We start from the raw sequence: 19,300 nt of genomic DNA, 5'->3' as shown, positions 1-19,300 counted from the left end.
TAAACACAATCTTTTGTACACGTTTTTGAATTGTACCTAATTTTATGTTGTGTTTGAAAGGTTTTTTTTTTTGGTGTCAACCCATCTCTAATTTTGTTGGTTTTGTTTCCCAATCCAATTCTAATTTTGTTGGTTTTATTTTCCCAATCATTCTATAATTTTTGTTGGTTTCGTTTTCCCAATCCATCTCTAATTTTGTTGGTTTTGTTTTCCCAATCCATCTCTAATTTTTTTTTTCTATTTTGAAATCCAGATGCGGCTAATCTGGCAGGAGACAAAGAAACTCTGGCTGACGAACAACTAATTATGGTAGGCTAGTTTTGAACATCATAGTTATCCTGTAGTTAACGAGAATAAAAATATTCTGCTTAACCCGAAAGTCACAAGTTCGAATCCGGGTCCAAGTCAGTAAAACGTCGCTATTCCACCCAGCTCTGATGGGTACCAAACACATGTTTGTGAAAATAAATGCGCCTGGGCAAAATGCTGACCACACCTTCCCTTCATATGCCGAGGTCTTGAAACATGAACTCTACTTCATCTGCCCAATGGTCTACTATGTCTAAAAAGGAATCTTTACTATGCGTCCAGACGTTTCGCGTTTTTGACAATTTTTTCCTTCGAAAATATTTTAAATAGAAAAAATAGAACGTGGGGTGGTGTTGGCAATTGTATTCCAAATAGTAACTGCCCAATGTTTTATCCCGTGTTGACTTAATAACTTATTCTTTGTACCCGACTCGTATAGCTGATGAAACTGCAACAAGGCATCTAGTAAACATATCTATTGGGAGCGTTCGGCTGAAAATCTCGAGTTCGGATCCCGTAGCACGTCCTTGAGTCCACCCAGCTCTGATGAGTACCTAACTCACATTAGGGAAAGTAAAGGCGGCTGGGCACAGTGCTGACCTCACTATCCCTTTATATGCCGAGGTCACTAAATCAGGTGAATTCTACTTCACTTGCCCCATGGACTGTAAGGGTACTTTGCGTAAACTTACCAATTGCAGAATTTCCCAACCCATCCCTCCACCCCTATACTTAATTATCATTGCTCTCTGCTTATTGAATGCCTTAACTTTGATGAGGGTCACTCAAAGACATTAATTATGTACCGTCCACCGACAAATATTTTGCAATTAGTCGCTGATGAATATTTGAGCCACTCTCTTGGCTCCACACTTGACCTATTGTTAGTAATTCGCCATCTGTAATATTTCACAAAAAACAAACAACAAAGCGTTGAATGTCGGGTATTTAAAACTTGAATCTCCAGCCTTCAAAAAACCCTCGCTACGCCGCTCACTCTAAGATTTCATTCACTCCGGCACTCGAGGCATTTCATCCTTCACCCATTAAAAAATTACCTCACTGTTTTTCAAAGATAAACCCCCCATGGCGAAAAAAATCGATGTCCTTTCTTCTCTCCTTTCACTCTCTCTCTTTCAGGTTTTTCTCGCCCCCCCCCCCTCGCCCCCCCCCCCCCCCCCCCTCGCCCCCTCCCATTCAACGTTACGCAATGTTTTCAATAAAGCATCTCAGGATTATGAAAGGGGAACACAGCATTCCACGTGAGCTTTCGATAAATAGCTGCGCCATCTGCGGCCCGGCGCCATCTTGTGTACTGACGGGCGGACAATTTGCTTGCGAGGATACGCATAGCGAGAACTGCGCATGTCTCCTGAACAGGTGGTCATGTTGGAATACTTCAAATGTACTTTTTTGGAGGTTTTTTTTTTGGAGTTTAGAAAAAGATGTCAAGCAGAGTTTCTTCCAGGAATCTCTCTGGGATAGGGTGGGGAGGGGGGGGGGGGGTGGGTGGTGAAGAGAGTCTACCGCCCCCCCCCCCCACCCCGAACGAAAATGAAATTTATATAGAAAACATACTTTGATCAGTGTCGACTCCCCCCCCCCCCTCCCTCCCGGAAAATTTAGTCCGCCTCCCCAAAAATATTAAGTGCGCATGATGATTAGGAAACTCTTTGGGGGGGGGGGGGGGTGAAGAAAGTCTACCGCCCCCCCCCCCGCACCCCCCAAAAGAGATGGAATTTATATAGAAAAAATACTTTTACCAGTGTCCGTCCGTCCCCCCCCCCCCCCTCCGAAAAATTTAGTCCGCGTCCCCGAAAATATCAAACGCGCATGATGTTTAGAAAAAAGAAATCAGTGAATTTGAACACAACCTTAAGGCCAACTCAACACATGGATTGCAACCAAACTTAAATTGTAATGTAACACTTAGCTGTTTGCGACCTCAAATGTTCGCGCCAACGTCACAGTAAACTTGACTGTCTGCGACCGTTAATCCGAACCCAAAATACTTTCCCGAATTGTAACTGTGGGAAGTTCATAGCCTCAAAACTGTATGGTCGTTGTCAAATACAGAATAACGGTAATGCGGAAGAGATGGGGAGGGGGGGGGGGGGGGTCACAGATTAAATTCTTGTCCAGTTTAATTTCAGACACACCCATGTTTTTTTTTTTCAATTCCAATACTAAAAACCCGCTTTTGTTATTTCAACAAGAATTTTTACAATAGCGTTTTTTGTGTCCACATGTCCAATGGCGTTAGCGCTGGCATTTCTGAGAAGGGTGAGGTGAGGGCTAGACAAGTCATGAACGCCTCTTTACAGATTCGAGTTCAGTTCTATCGCTCGACCACGCTTTTAAGTCGATACCATGATACCGTCTACGCCGGCCCCTAGTTCTCTATTATATTACTTTAACCTTTACGGTGTGGTCCTAAACTATAACGTCCGGTCTGTGGTGGTCAGTTGCAGGACATGGTCCTGGAGATGAAGAAAAGCTTCCAGGCTGCCCTGCAGGAGCTGGGCAAGATCCAGGACAAGGAGGAGGGCGAGGCGAGCAACAGCAAACAGCTGCAGCAGCAACAGCAGAAACAGCTGGACGATCTGACGGCCAGTATACATTACATAAAGGTGGGTGTATGGGAGCCCGCTTGTGTCAGATTTTTGTTATTTTTTTTTTAAAAGTGGGTGTATGGTACATCGTTTGTGTCAGTTATTTTTTTAGTTTAAAAAACAAAAACAAAAAAAAACAGGTGGGTGTATGAGAGTCCGCTTGTGTCAGTTATTTTGTCATAGTCGACAATGTATGGTATATCGTTTATGTCAGATATATTCTCATTTGGGGGTAAAATATGGGTGCATGATTGGCCATTAGGGTTATAAAGTGTGTCACATACAATTGTAGCTTAGATGGACGATCAAACTGGCAGCATACATCACATAAAGGTGTGTGTATGGTAAGCCATTCAGGTCAGAAATTTATTGCATGGTAGGGCATTTTAACTTATACATGAGGCGGGGCCTACTAGATGCCAAGATGGTTTCAATGATAAAACATTTAAAAATGCATTTCTGTTTAAAATAATACTTTAAATATAACACCATTTACAAAAAAAAAAAAAAAAAAAAGAAAAAAAAAACAAAAAAAAAACAAAAACAAAAACAAAAAAACAACCAAAAATTTAAAAACGGAAAAACGGTTTCAAGAAAAAATATTAAGATCAATATAATTAAAAACAAAACAACTTAACCCTTTCAGGACCAACTGAGTTCATTAGCACAGAATGTTGAACAAATCCAAGTCCAGCAGCGCGTCATCCAGGACGAGCTTGAGGTGGTTAAATCAACGAGGGCCAGCTCACAAGACACGAAATCTCGCAGTGATTCTGAGAGGTGTGTAACCATTTTCATATATTTTTAGTGGCTCAATTTTTTTCACATCTTTTTAATGGCCCAACATTTTTATATCTTTTTAGTGGCTCAAGATTTTCACATCTTTTTAGTGGCTCAACATTTTCACATCTTTTTAGTGGCTCAGTATTTTCACATCTTTTTCAGAGTTTCTTTCATGCATCTCTTCGGTGGGGAGGGGGGGGGATTTTATATAATAAACATACACTTTTACTAGTGTCCACCCCCCCCCCCCCCCCGAAAAGTTCATGTGCCCCCCCCCCCCCCCGGAGAAAAAAGTCTGGAAAAAACACAGATTCTTTTTAGTGGCTCACATTTTCACATCTTTTAGTGGCTCAACATTTTCACATATTTTGTCCATCCTCATTTTTACAATTCTTTTTTTTTAATGACACGTTTTACACCTTTTATTAAGCGGATTTCTTTTTAGCAATTTTTGTTCGATATTTCTTGAGATGTCCTCAGTCCTCAGTTGTTCTGTGTTATTTCAGTTTCTATATCTAGAAAGCTTGTATAATAAACCGTGAGTGATCTCCCCTAAACTTTCTCCAATATTCTTATATAAAAAACAGGGGATGGGAACTCGGGCTATAGACATGATTTTTAATCCATTTTAAATACTTAAAGTTTTAAAAATAGAATAAAATCTCGTAGATAAAAGAATTTCACACCAAGTGAACGCCAAATAAAAAAAAAAGTGCATAATAGCGCGCAATATTATTAGTACTTTAAAAATTTACATTAGTTTTTTTAGAAATCGGAAGTAGCGTAAATTACTACTTCCGGTCAACGGAAATTACTCAAAATTTAACAGAATGTAGAGAATTAGATCTTATACTTACATGTGAAATTTCATTTATCTATCTAAAATAGTACTCAAGTTATAGGCTTTTGAAAAATTCAAAGTAGAAAAAATACCACTTCCGGTTATCGGAAATCGCTCAAAAGTTGATACGGATTTACGATTTTGATAAAATACTTATATATGAAATTTCATCAACCTAGCTGTAACGGTACTCAAGTTATCGTGTTTACACACACACACACAGACACACAGACAGACAGACAGACAGACAGACATACGGGCAGAATTGCAAAGCCCAGTTTTTCAGACTGGATTACGCATAAAACCTCTTAATTTTGATAAATCTGGATTGATATTTTTTACCTGATTAAAATAAGTCCTCTATACTTCGGATGTGATGAAGGACTGAGGTGTAATACGGTGAAAATTGTTAAAATTTCAAGTGATTTTTGTGCACGATTACAATACTTTCTCTATACTTCGTATTTTCTTTTTTCTTTTTTTTTTTTTTTAATACTTTTATTTGCAATTAAAAAAAGTACATCAACATCAAATTGTTTAACATAATTTTGAACACCAAATGAAAACGAAAGGTTTTGCAAATGTACATAGTGAATATTTACATGATGTCATGTATTTGATTATAAAAAAAAAAAAAAAAAAAAAAAAAAAAAAAAAATTGCAAAGGATGACAGTAAAAGGGGTGAAGGTCAAATGAAAGTGTCAGAAGTCTGGGTGGGGAGAGGAAAGGACATTTTTCAGAGAGGGTCAATGGGACAGTGAAGCATTTTCTATGTAGGGAAACAACTGAAGTTGACTAGTTGAAAGGGTGTTGTAGTGGTCGCATTGAGTTTTCAAAAGGTTGCAGTGTGAAAGATGAGGGGAAAGAGACAAGCTCTATACTTCGTATATACGAGAAAGTAATAACAGAGACAATCTATTAATTACTAAATTTTACGTATCCACCACTTCTATCAACATTAAGGACATTATTTCCATACTGTACATCATTTACAATCTTCTTATGCCAAAATCTATTTTACAATATATTTTTTTCCTGCTGATAAAAATAATCTGAACAAGAATTTCCAATGTTTGGGTTAGAATTTTACATCACTCTCTAATACCATTTATCTTCGTTCATCATTTTGTCTCCAAATTGAAGAGATTTGTTTCATTTTACATTGGTTATTTCCCTTTAATATCCTCGTTGGTATCAAAACCAAACATGGTCAAAGGGAGAAAACCCATCTTTTACTATATTTCACATATTCACTAATAACCGAAACAAATCAATTAAAATCAATTGAAATTAATTTACTATTCACCATATATTCTATTTAAACACACACTTTCGTTTATTTTTTCCCTTTTCTGTTTATAATTCTGTTTTTTTTTTGACAGACGAGAATTGCTGGAAGACCTACCTGCCCCACCAGAAGAGTGGAACAACAAACTCTCAGATTTATCTTCACCTGACGAATACAATATAACAGATGCTGTTCCCAATGGTATGAATTCAGTCTTCTAACAGATGGTATATTTGATAAATTCTAATTAAATAATCGATTTATGTAAGGAAAAGTAATAAATAGGAATGTAACCAGTGCATTGAAATTTGTTTGCAGTTGGGGAAGGGAACAAATTATGGAAGTAAAGTTTTAGTCTACTGTTAGCCATTAAATTTAAACAGATGAATAGAGTTCATGTCTCTGTTGCTATGCTAAACATAGAGGTTCTGCATTGAACTCAAGTTTTACCGATTCAATATAGGTTCACACAAAGGATGTAGTTGTAATAGAGATATGACCCAGGGAAAAGACTTATATTAACATGTGATGCTTCACCAGATGGTGTAGGAGCAGTCTTGTCCCACATAGATGAGAAGGGTGACAGACCCATTGCTTTTGCCAGTAGATCTTTGAACCAGGCTGAGAAAAATTATTCTCAGTTAGATAGGGAAGGCTTAGGCATCATTTTTGGTGTTAAGAAATTTCATAAGTTTCTGTTTGGTAGGAAGTTCACCATCTTTACAGATCATAAACCATTGCTAGGTTTATTTGGAGAAAACAAAACCCTACCTGAGCATGCCTCACCAGGAATTCAAAGATGGGCTATCACACTAACTGCATACAATTATGAATTGAAATACAAACCTGGATCTGAGAATAGTGCAGATAGTCTTAGTAGATTACCTTTAAAAAACCAAAGCCTGAGCTATGTACCAGAAGATGTATTTGTTCTCTTCACTATCATGGATAACTCCAATATAAATGTGAATGATGTTAATGTGAATGATGTTAAAAGAGAAACACAAAAGATGAGTGCTTAATAAAAGTATATGAGTACTGTAAGAATGGTTGGCCTGAAGAGTCTGTGAATGATGACTTAAGGCCATATTAAATAAGAAATAAAAACCTTTATGAAGATAATATAAAAGATGGAGAAGATGCAGTCCATTATCAGTCAGAGTTGCCTAAACAAAGTATTTGTAATTTAATAAATGATTATGGTGATATGGCAATTTCAAATGCTTTAAATAAGAAGGAATGTGATCATCAAACAACTTTGCTAACATCATTAGCACTTACAGAAACTAAAAGGGTAACATCAAAAGAAGAAAAAGATTTTTGCCATTTAATACACCCACTTCAAATACTGGATCACAGTTGCAAAGTGATATGGTCCAGGATATTACTTTTAAACAGTATTTTTGGTTACCAAAAAGCACTATCAGATTACCTGAGGAAAATTGATCAATCAAAGAAATCTATGTCAGTCAAGGATCTGAATAACAGCATAATACTTCCAGATGCCAATTCAAAAATAGTTCCATTAAATCATGACAAAACATGCATTGAAAGAGAATTTGGTGTTAATGATAATGTGTATCTAAGAAATTATGGGAGAAAGGAAAAATGGATACCAGGTCAAATTGTTCAATGTACAGGACCTGTGTCTTATAAAGTTAAAAATAACTTGTGCAGATAATAAGTGTGAATCTGTCAATCCCACCAAATCTGAACAGTTCACACCAACTCAGTTTGTTCCACAACCAAGTTCTGTTGATATGAGTGAACCAAGTTGTCTAGAGTCAGAAAATGTAAATGCTGGAGTTAATGATTTAAATCCTAGACCTCCTGAGATAGAGAATCCAAATGGTCAGAATATTGAGTCACCAAATCAAAAGCTACTGAGAAGGTCAAACAGGACAATCAAAGTCCCAAATAAGTTAGACCTATGATTTTAAAGGTCAAAAGGACTTTGACATCATTGTTTGTATTTTAATTGTGTTGTAACATATTATGCATTGTTTGTAAGGATGTAATCTACCATAGTGTTCATGTTACAATATAATTGGTGATTTTAGGATACTATCAATTGTTCTATTGAGAGATGTGTTATTGTGTTCTAAGGGTAAAGGGATGTAATAGATTGAGATAATTGTGAGGTCAAGGGAACTCACTCTTCTGTATTAGTATTATATTTATATTGTTATCTTGAGTGATGTCCCTTGTATATCGTACTTCCTCTTCCTCTTTCCTTCATGGCTGTAAATTAAAGACTGTTAACAACCAAGGTGGCTCCTCGTCAGTGATTACAATCTATCGCAGTAGTGAACCCAGAGATAACTTTAGTGGTCAAATTAAGAAAATATTAATTATCTTAATTAAACTACTGAAAGTTTAGCGATTTTATCATGTGTTGCGCAGCTCAAGTCGTGGAACATCTTCAAGAATAATTCCAAAACATTGAAGATTTACCTTGTCTACATTTTTTGTGTAATATTTAATTCAAGAAATCATAGACTGTTATTCATAATTTTTTTTTTAACTTATAAGTTTGTTATCAATACTAAAATCAAAGTTTCAATAATTAAACATTTTCTATGTCATAGGTCTACTTTATTCTATCAATTTTTAGAAATTAATAAAAATAAATCTGATACTAGACAGGTACAATGTTCTTCTCCCCACTTGATTAAGAATGGCACCTATTTCAGACAATGACGTCACTGCCGTGGCGTGTATGATTAAAGATGGCACCTATTTCAGACAATGATCCTAAATAGAGTAGACAGGTACCATGTTCTTCTACCCACTTGATTAAGAATGACTCCTATTTCAGACAATGACGTCACTGCCGTGGCCTGTAAAAGCTTAAGCCTGACCCAGGCCCTGGGAGAGAAATGTCTCAAGTTGAACCAAGCCGTATCCAGCGACGACGACGTCGACCTGGCGGTCACCAGCAGACGCGTGTCCCACTACACGCCCAAGTCAGGCCTGCTGGTGGGAGATGACGCCGCTAGCAGACGTCACAGCATGCCTGGGTCCACGCCTCAGAGTAGACAGAGGGACGTTGTTAATGCTGGTAGTCCAACATTTTCCTAGAGTTTATAACTGTTATGGATGAGGTGGAATAAATCATTTGTTTTCATTTTACTTGAGGATTTTTATAATATACCTACTTATCTTTTTTTAAAATATATTTTAAATTACTTGGCTTGAGTATAAGGCCTTTTAGAATGGTAAACAATAAAACAATTTTTTTTTTTGTAAATATTTTTAGAATACCAACATCAATCACTCTGTTTCATTGGCTTTTTCTAAAATATTCTGGTCCTGAATGTAATTGTAAGAACCAAATTTTTAAACAATCTTTACTACTATGGGAATGGTTTTTTTTTTAGAGTAATCATTATTTTCAGAGGAATTTTTATTTTGAAAGAGGTCTTTATTTTTTGAAGAGCCTTTATTTTAAGAAGAATTTTAATTTTTTTTAAGGGATCTTCATTTTAGAAAAATCTTTACTTTTAAAGCAATCTTTATTTTACGGGTAATATTTATTTTTAGAGAAACCTTTATTTTTAGAGGAATCTTTGTTTTTCGAGAAGTCTTGTTTTTTTTCCACAGGAATCATTATTATTAGATACATCTTTATTTTTAGAGGAATTTATTAAAAAAACATTTATTTTTAGAGAAACCTTTATTTTAAGTCAATTCTTTATTTCAATTAAATACTCAGAATATTATTGAATGATATTTACCTTTGCAGCCAAACGCCAGAAAGCTGTGCAGGAGCTGGCCGACTCTGAACGTGACTATTGCTCCAAACTGTGGTCCCTGCTCCACACGTACTTCACCCCCCTGCAGTCTGGTGGGTTTTTCAGCAACAGGGAGCTGGACGTACTGTTTCCCCCGTACCTGGAGCAGCTGTACGCAGAGCACTGTCACATCTGCACCGGTCTGCAGGAGAGGCTGGTGCACTGGACGTACATGGGGACCATAGCGGATCTGTTGGCGAGGGTGACGGACTCGTATAGTGCTGTAAGTCTTCTCTAGTGGTGTAAATCTTGTCTTATACAGTGCTTTAGTCCTTAATTGAATACTTGAAGTAGAGATAAGATTTGATATAGTATGGGACCTTAGCGGATCTGTTGGCTAGGGTGACGGACTCGTATAGTGCTGTAAGTCTTGTCTCAAACATCGACTTAACTTTTTAATAAAGAAAAGTTTTAAGTTTACAGATCTAAGAAAAACTAAAGGGAGATAATATATAAAAAGGAATTAAAATAAAGGGGAATAGCTCCGTAAAACATAATACCCTACATTATTGTATAGCCAACAGTTCAGTAAGATTTTTAAAATAATTGTCATGACAAAACATTTATGGACATTATAGCGGAGAAATATTTATTTTAAATTTTTAAATATCATGGCAAGTAGTTTACAGTACATCAGAATTTAGTTCTAGATGAATTTTTCTAATCTCTAACAATGTAAGTGACACTTTGTTTTACAATCTAACTTGAAATCTGAACTATTATTCTTTCACCTTGGTTAGGATTCGTTCCTACAACTGTACCAAGAGTACGCTGAAGACTTGCCCACAGCAGTCACCTGTCTGAGGAGAGCCTTGATACAGTCAGCTGAGTTCAAAGATTTTCTCAAGGTATGCTTACCTGTGGTCTTGGGGTGTGGTCATATGGTCATTTGTGTGGTCATTTAGTGTGGTCATTTGTGTGGTTATGTGGTGTGGTCATTTAGTGTGGTTATGTGGTGTGGTCATTTAGTGTGGTTATGTGGTGTGGTCATTTAGTGTGGTTATGTGGTGTGGTCATTTAGTGTGGTTATGTGGTGTGGTCATTTAGTGTGGTTATGTGGTGTGGTCATTTAGTGTGGTTATGTGGTGTGGTCATTTAGTGTGGTTATGTGGTGTGGTCATTTAGTGTGGTTATGTGGTGTGGTCATTTAGTGTGGTTATGTGGTGTGGTCATTTAGTGTGGTTATGTGATGTGGTCATTTAGTGTGGTTATGTGGTGTGGTCATTTAGTGTGGTTATGTGGTGTGGTCATTTAGTGTGGTTATGTGGTGTGGTCATTTAGTGTGGTTATGTGGTGTGGTCATTTAGTGTGGTTATGTGGTGTGGTCATTTAGTGTGGTTATGTGGTGTGGTCATTTAGTGTGGTTATGTGGTGTGGTCATTTAGTGTGGTTATGTGGTGTGGTCATTTAGTGTGGTTATGGGGTGTGGTCAAGGAGGTAAAGTGTGGTAATGTATGGGTGGTGTGGTCGTTTAGCCAATGATATAAATACAAGTACATAAGTATTTGTCCGAGTACATAACATTGTTCTTTTTAAAATTTAGGCAATTAAGCACAGCAGTTGCCAAAGTGAAGAACTAATGTCTCTAATCATGGCGCCAGTTCAACATGTGCCCAGATTTCTTCTCCAACTTCAGGTGAAATATATTTATGATTTATTTTATGATAATCCTGTTTTTTATAATAGTTGAATAAAGAGTTGTAGAAGAATTTTTTTTAGGATGTTTAACAAATTGGAAAAGCATTATACCATTTTTTAAAATTGTGAATCGTATTGTTGGTAAAAATTTTTGAATTAACATTTAATGTCTTAACATAATTTTTAAACAAGTTAGATCTTGCAAAATTTTAAAACTGCTAACACAACATCCACAGCAAGTTGTGCGCCACACACCACCAGCACACCCAGACTACCCGCTGCTACAAACCTCACTACAACGGCTGCGGGGGTTTGTTGACCAGTTGAACAAAGACGTGTCCAGTGCCATGCAGACCTTGTCCCAGGACCACATACTCAGGTAAGGGATGGTGTGGTTGGATGGTAGAGCTTACGGCTACTAACTTAAAAGTTAACGAATACTAACTTAAAAGTTAACGAATACTAACTTAAAAGTTAACGAATACTAACCTTAAAGTCTCAAGTCTGTAAGAAATCACAGAGGCCCCCCCCCCCCCCCCCACTCTGAAGAGTACTTTGGTAACAAAGGCAACTGGGCATAGTGCTGAGTATACTATCCTCCATATGCAGAGATAATTGAAACAGATAAAATCTACTTCCCCATGTGTCTTGGGAGCTAACTTTATCAAAGTCAATATTTGTCTTGTTTTCACCTTATATTAAAGTACAAATGGTGTTTAATAATTATTATAGGCTCACCACTATTAAAGTGGTACAATTTAAAAAAAAAAAAAAAGTACCAATTTAAACAGTAATGTTCACTTTCAAGATATGGTACCCACTAGAGTAGTGGAGGTAGAGTCAAGCTGTCACTCTAGAAAATGAGAGGAATGGGTGGTCAGTACAATCCTGAGCCAACTCCACTTTGGTTGGGTACTGCACACTGCTGAGTTAACAATGGAGTGACCTCCAGACATGAGTCCCACTCAAACCAGTCTTTGTCATGGGGGGGGGGGGGGGAAGGAAGAATGACCAGTATGGTAAAAATATCCTGCTCCCTTCTGGACAGTACTGTTTGATGTTTTAATTTAGTTGTAGCAATGGCTACAATATTTTGTGTAGTGTCAAAAACATACAATATTTTCTACATAGTATCAAAGATACACAATACTTTGTGTCTAGTGTTAGAGATGTACAATATTTTGTGTGTAAAGACATACAATATTCTGTACATATTGTCAAAGACATACAACAATATTCTGTACATATTGTCAAAGACATACAATATTCTGTACATATTGTCAAAGACATACAATATTCTGTACATATTGTCAAAGACATACACCATTCTGTACATATTGTCAAAGACATACAATATTCTGTACATATTGTCAAAGACATACAATATTCTGTACATATTGTCAAAGACATACAATATTCTGTACATATTGTCAAAGACATACAATATTCTGTACATATTGTCAAAGACATACAATATTCTGTACATATTGTCAAAGACATACAATATTCTGTACATATTGTCAAAGACGTACAATATTCTGTACATATTGTCAAAGACATACAATATTCTGTACATATTGTCAAAGACATACAATATTCTGTACATATTGTCAAAGATGTATAATATTTTGTGTGTTATACCATGAAGCTTACAACAATTTCCGTAGGGTGAACATTGACAGCGGTCAGATGCTGAGCACAAGGGACAGTGGGGTCCATTCAAACTCCACAGAAGAGGACAACATAACATCGGCCAGAGCTTTCTCTAAAACTGACCACAGGTTTGTTGCTCATTATTTTAATGAGGTCAGAGGTTAGGGAAAAAAGAGCTTTTCACCTGTGTCTCAAATATCTGACAAAAATAAAAACTAAACTTCTTGTTAGCTATTTTGAAAATTATGTTACTTTAGGTGACCTTCACGTGTAGCCTATATTTGACACATTTTTTAAAATAATATTTTTTTCTTCTTAGTATTTAAGAAATCTCTTGTAAGAATTATGACATTTAATTGGATGAAAGAATGATTGAGTTATTAAACATTTTTTTTTGTAAACAATATATGGTGATGTTAAAGGAAACAAATGTATACTATTACTGTTTGTAATTAGAATCCTTTGATGCATAACTATCTCATGGTCATGGCTGCTTTAAACCTGTTATAAGAAAATAAATGGCCAGACATCCTAAAGTTAAAGAGTACACCTTAAAATTTTTAATGAGTTTACTAATTAATGACAGAATTTTCCCTGTTTTTTTTAAACTTTCAGTCAAGTCTTGCCTGAATGGTTGGACAGACCTTACGGCAGTCACCTCCATCAGTCAGATGACTTTGGGAGACATGATCTTGTCAGGCCGCTGACCACCCGCCAGAGTGCCCTGAGTCAGCCTGACCTGACCACCATGAATGGTTTCTCTCCAGAGTCCCAGCTGGCCAGTTATTTGCCACGGAGCCAGTCCACACTTCCTACCAATGGAAGCGAGGGGATTCTCAGAGAAAGATCATACAAGCATTTTAAAGTAAATTTTTTTACTCAACGTTACGACAAAATTAGAAGTATAAAAAGAACAGAAATAAACAAAGAGTAGGGTATGGTGTAGTTGGGCTTATTCCAGAAGACTGGAGATCAAACCTCAGGCAGATGAGGCTAGTTAGCTGGGAGCAGTAACCCATCTAGGGGAGAAAACTCCAAACTCAAACAACTGCTGCCTTGTAGTTTGTTCTTAGATGTACAAAAGCTATAGAGGCAAACTCAGAGATAAAAGCAGGATGACAATTGATTCAACAAGCCATATGAAACATAATATGCTGACACGTAATACATAATTGTATTGGAGGAAATGCTGTCCAACATAACAATACAAAATAAAATAAAAAAACCAACCAAAGAAAATAATTTAGTTTAATTTGGATTCAAACTTAAAAGAAAAATTCCATTTTCTCAATTTATAGCAATTCAAAATTTTGATATTGAATTACCACATGAATAACCAATGAAGAACTCTAGATGGTTTTTGAATCAAAGACTGCAAAAAAAATAATTAAGGAAGAAATTTAATACAGCTTAATGAAACTAAGTAATTTGAAGATTCCCTTGCAAAATAATTTAGCTAATCATTATTACTAAATGAATATATGTAGAACTCACAACTGTATTTTATTTTTTATTACAAGTGGCTTTGATACATTTACAATTCGATCTAAAAATGAGCATTTATGTTAATACAGTTGTATTCCAGTTGTAGCAGTTGTATTTATATTATTCCTTTACTCTATTCTTTCCCTCCTCTCCCACAGGTCAAGAAAAGACACCTGTCCCCCGCCGGCCGCACCCAGTCCCAGGACTACCTCCTCGGCTCCCACTCCCCGCGCATGCGCCCGTCTTCAGCCATCGACTTCATCACCCACTCCCAGCAGCAGCAGCAGTACCTCCACCACAGGGAGCTACAACAGCGGCCGTACCAGTACCCCGGTCCACTGCCACGTCCACACTCAGCTTTTGGGCCAAACGCGCTGGAAGCCCAGCACAGGCCAACCATCATCAGTAGGAAGCATCTCAGGAGGTCACAGCCTCTTATGTATGTAGTAGATCAGATGTTGGGCTTAGAGAAAAACTTGTGTACTAGATTAGATGTTGGGCTTAGAGAAAAACTTGTGTAGTAGACTAGATGTTGGGCTTAGAGAAACTTGTTTTGTGTAGCAGACCAGATATTGGGCTTGTAGAAAAACTTGTGTACTAGACTAGATTTTGGGCTTAGAGGAAAACTTGTTTTGTGTAGCAGACTGGACATTGGACTTAAAGAGAAACTTGAGCTTTGCTTCAAGCTTATGTTTCTTTTAGGATTAGGGTTAAGTTTAGGCTTTTGTTCAGTTTGACATTATTATTGGCAATACTGAATCAAAATATAAAATTGCTTTAGTTATTACTATTTCACTGGCCTAACAGGAAATACCCAAATATTTGTTGAAATTATAATATATTTAAATATTTTAAGCAGAAAAAAACAATTTGATTTTTTTAACAGTTTGAATAATTTAATTTTAAGCCCACATACATTTTCATATAAAAAAAAACTATAAAAAATATGCCAGTTTGATTTTAACCATCTCAAGTTTTTCATATAATTGTCTTGAAAGAATAATTGATCAACATGTTATTTTATAACATTTGATCACTTAAGGAATTTCTACATCCTGAATTGATAATTATGTAATACTACATAAAATATAAATAATTGTGTTGTTTGATTTTATAAATGAATGGCTTCACTTTATAATATACTGAGTATAAACAAATTTACATGATAAATATCAAGGAAATAATTAATGAAATAGACTGAATACTGTGATAAAATTTAGTTACCCAATCACATTGTAGTGTCTAGTGTAGTTAAAAATGTTGGTAGTTGAAAGTTAAACTCAATAAGGTCTAAACTATTTTTCAGATCTGGAAATAAATCTTTCTGGCCTGAGTCAGCAATGCAATCCCGAACTGGGCACGCCAGGGGACCACTCTCTGCCCACGACTTGCTGCCCACGCGTCCTTCCATGTACCCTTCATCTGCCCTCATCGATGATGCAGACGACGAGGAAGATGACACCCGCACCAGTGACACACATTCTCTGGGCACCAGCGGCTCGCACCAGCACAGCAGCAGCCGCTGTTCTAACGATGGTCAGGACCTTGACCTTGATATCATTCAAGCCAGCTTCGACAGTCACGGGTTGCGAATCCACAGGCACTCGCAGGATATAAACAGGCCGGTAGAATTCAGCGCTGCCGACGTCACTGCCAGTCTGGCTAAAAAACTGTACACATCAAATCAAGGGAACGGCATGCTGAAACCTATTCCTTTAGGGGAAAATTTACCCCAGGATGTGCCGAAGCCGTTAAGTCCACTAGACGAGGACCCGAGTTCCAGTTCACAGCTGATGGTATCAAGTAATTCAACAACATGCGACTTGCTAGTCATGAATGAGCAGGTAACTCAGCCAGACCAGAGTGGAGTTGTCGTCCACAACACTCCTGAAATATTAGCGGCAATCAGTGACGTCACTAACACTGACGGAAACTGTAATGTTGTCCAGATGGCTGCTAAACCACAAGAATCTAATCTGTCGGGTCCAAAAGTTTTTCAGATCGACAAGGCCAAGATTAATTTTGTCCAGCCGTCGTCGTCTGATGCAACGAGAAATGAGAAGGAAGTTGTTTCACAGCAAGACTCGAGACACGAAGGCCAGGACTTGTCTGAGAAAAACAGGCAGTTCTTGTTGTCTTTGGCCTCGGTGGCGCCCGGGGAGAACAGCGCTAGGAACAGCATGAGGAAAAGTGCCTCGGATGTCAACACAAACCCCGAAACAAACAGAAATTCTCCCAGCATTAAAACAGCACCACTGCCTCCTCCCCGCACAACAAAAACATTAAGTGGGTTTCTGGAATCTTCGGTTCATTTAAACGGCACAGGAACACCCAAAAGTAGCGTGGCGCCATCTTCCTACGCTGCAAACAGATTGTCACAGCCGCTTCCGTTAAGGTTAAGTAAAACTGACAGCTCGTCTACTGCAGCTGATGCACCCAAGGTCTCACCAGCTAACAAGTATCAAAGAGCCATCTCGCACTCAGCAACGGTGCACGGCTTAAGCCAGCCAAAGTCCCCAGTCTACTCTCAAGACAGTGTGACCAGGAGCATCAGCACCTTCTCCGCCCCCGCTGACAACTCCCATTTCAACAGCAGAAACAATCCTTTTTTCTCATCATCCAACCTGGCAGCTCACACTAAAATGCCAGGGGACTCTGGCCATTCTGAGGCCAAACAAAGCCAAAATAGTGATCGCATTGACACTTACACGGATAAGAATGATTTCCCAGTGTATTACGATGATGGGAAAAGAGACGAGAGGAAAAAGTCTAAAGATGGCGGGAGATTTAACCCATCACATGACCTTCCTAAAGCTAGCGACGACCCAGTTGGTGCAAGGAAGAAAATGCATTTAAAAGCATCTATAAAAAACCTTTTCACCAAAAAGAAGTAAGTCGAAAAAATTATATTTAAGTACTTATATAATCTATAGGCCTATTTCTAGAGCTCCACATTTCTATTTTTCTTTTATATCAATAAAAATCATTCTAGACTACTTTGCAGAAAGTTTCAAATTTAGCTACACCAACTTGGTATGGTATGTTGCCAGCATCCATTTTTAAATTTGTGACCAAATCCAAAGTTTAAGCTTTGCTTTTTAAAGCTTTCTGTTTTTATTGTCATCTTTTTTGTGATGGTAAAACAAGCTGTCATTTTGCAGGAGTTTATCTTCAATAAATTTAAAAAATAAATAATTCAAAATGTACCCAACTGTCTATTTCATGGGTTCCCAACCTGGGGGTCGCGACCCCCTTGGGGGTCGCGAAGGGCTTTCTGGGGGGTCGCCAACTGGTAGACTAAACTCTAGCAATGAATAAAAAAAAAAAATATTTAGAAAAATATTTGAAAGTCGGCACTACTAACATCACTTAAAATGGAATAGAGAATAAACAATTTGTACTGTGCAAAGTTGTTCTTAGTCAGGAGTCTATGAAAACTTCCAAACGTCAATTTGAGACGAGTCATTCGGAACACACCAAAAAAGATATGTAGTTCTTTCGTCGGCATGAAGCTAGTTGCAAACGTCAGAGACTTGATTGAACAGAACGTTTTCACCAAGAAAGCACAGCATTACTGCAAGCATCGTATGAAGTAGTATTAGAAATTGCCAAGCAAAAAACCTCTCACACAAAGGAGAAAATCTCATCAAACCATGTATGCTGAAGATGGTAAAATTAATTCTTGGGGATTCCAGTGCAGTAAAGATGCAACAAATATCTCTGTCTAATAATACTATGCAGCGGCTTATGTTAAAAGACAAATTTAGAATGAAATCAAGCTTTCACCATTGTTTGATTTTCAAGTTGACGAATCGACAGACGTGAGTTCGTGTTCGCAGTTGCTTGTCTTTGTGAAATATATTCATTCAGATGTTAGCAAATAAGAGTTGATGTTTTGTGAAGATATAATGGAGAAAATAAATACGTTTTTTTTAAACTGGAGGATTAAAATGGGAAAACGGCTGTGGGGTTTGTACGGATGGTGCTTCATATTTGGGTCAAAATGGGGGTTTCAGAAAAAAGTAAAAGGTAAAAGATTTAGCTCCCTAATGAAAGGGAATCCACTGCATAATTCACATATGCTCTCGCCAGCAACACTTATCCGACTTTATTGCTAATAAAAGTCGCAAATCATATTAAATCTGGAGCCCTAAACACCTGTCTGTTTCAAGAACTGTGCAAAGACATAAATAAAGATCACGAGATTCTACACTTCAGTACGCAGACTGTCAATAGGAAATGTCAATCGTGTTTTTGAACTGAAAGATGAAATCAAGATGTTCTTGGAAGTGCAAGGAAACAAGACCTTTTGATATACTTTAACGACATGGTGTGGTTGGAGAGAGTATCAAAACTAGCAGATATATTCGAACATCAACATAAGCTCAACTTGATAAAGGAACGAATATTATCTCTTTTCATGATAATCTCTTGGCATTTTTATCAAAGCTGCAAAATTGGCAAGGACAAATAAATATTTTAAATACTGTCATGTTTGAGAAACTCTGCAGTGTGGTGTGATAGATAAAATTTCGAAAGGATTCTGGACATCTTGAATCTCTTGACAACGAACTGCGGCGTTATTTTCCCCGAGCTGAAAGAAGAAGAATCTGCATTGTCACCTATTCTCTGTTTTCCTTGATGTTATCAGCATTGCCGATGAATAACAAGATGAATTCTTAAATTTGCGAAATTTAATTGTTAATGCTAGTTAATGCTTGTGTAAATGTAATTTTGCTCATCGTATTAAAACAGTTATCAAGAATAATCCATATTGAAAGTCTACTAGAAAATATTAATTTAGTGCTTATTATTTTCTTTACTAATTTCAACTTGTTAATTATATGGGGGTCGCGGGTCACTTAAGTTTTATGAAAGGGGGTCGCCAGTCGAAAA

General features: G+C 37.2%; 1 protein-coding gene across 1 annotated transcript in view; it reads left to right on the top strand.

The window, feature by feature from the left end:
- Positions 1–19,300, top strand: part of LOC131950489 (uncharacterized) — a 55,067-nt gene that overhangs the window by 26,484 nt on the left and 9,283 nt on the right. Inside the window, exons 3-15 of the mRNA XM_059312679.1 lie at positions 254–309; positions 2,775–2,939; positions 3,568–3,701; positions 5,929–6,035; positions 8,653–8,895; positions 9,580–9,851; positions 10,369–10,476; positions 11,172–11,264; positions 11,503–11,645; positions 12,934–13,047; positions 13,535–13,784; positions 14,563–14,843; positions 15,711–17,294. Coding sequence (XP_059168662.1) covers positions 254–309; positions 2,775–2,939; positions 3,568–3,701; positions 5,929–6,035; positions 8,653–8,895; positions 9,580–9,851; positions 10,369–10,476; positions 11,172–11,264; positions 11,503–11,645; positions 12,934–13,047; positions 13,535–13,784; positions 14,563–14,843; positions 15,711–17,294 — 3,550 coding nt within the window. The remainder of the gene's footprint in view (positions 1–253; positions 310–2,774; positions 2,940–3,567; positions 3,702–5,928; positions 6,036–8,652; positions 8,896–9,579; positions 9,852–10,368; positions 10,477–11,171; positions 11,265–11,502; positions 11,646–12,933; positions 13,048–13,534; positions 13,785–14,562; positions 14,844–15,710; positions 17,295–19,300) is intronic.

The sequence above is a fragment of the Physella acuta genome, unplaced genomic scaffold (genome assembly GCF_028476545.2).
Source record: "Physella acuta isolate Inbredline_101_S28 unplaced genomic scaffold, ASM2847654v3 ptg000768l, whole genome shotgun sequence".
Taxonomy (NCBI): Eukaryota; Metazoa; Mollusca; class Gastropoda; family Physidae; genus Physella; species Physella acuta.
This window is presented reverse-complemented; position numbering and strand designations above follow the sequence as displayed.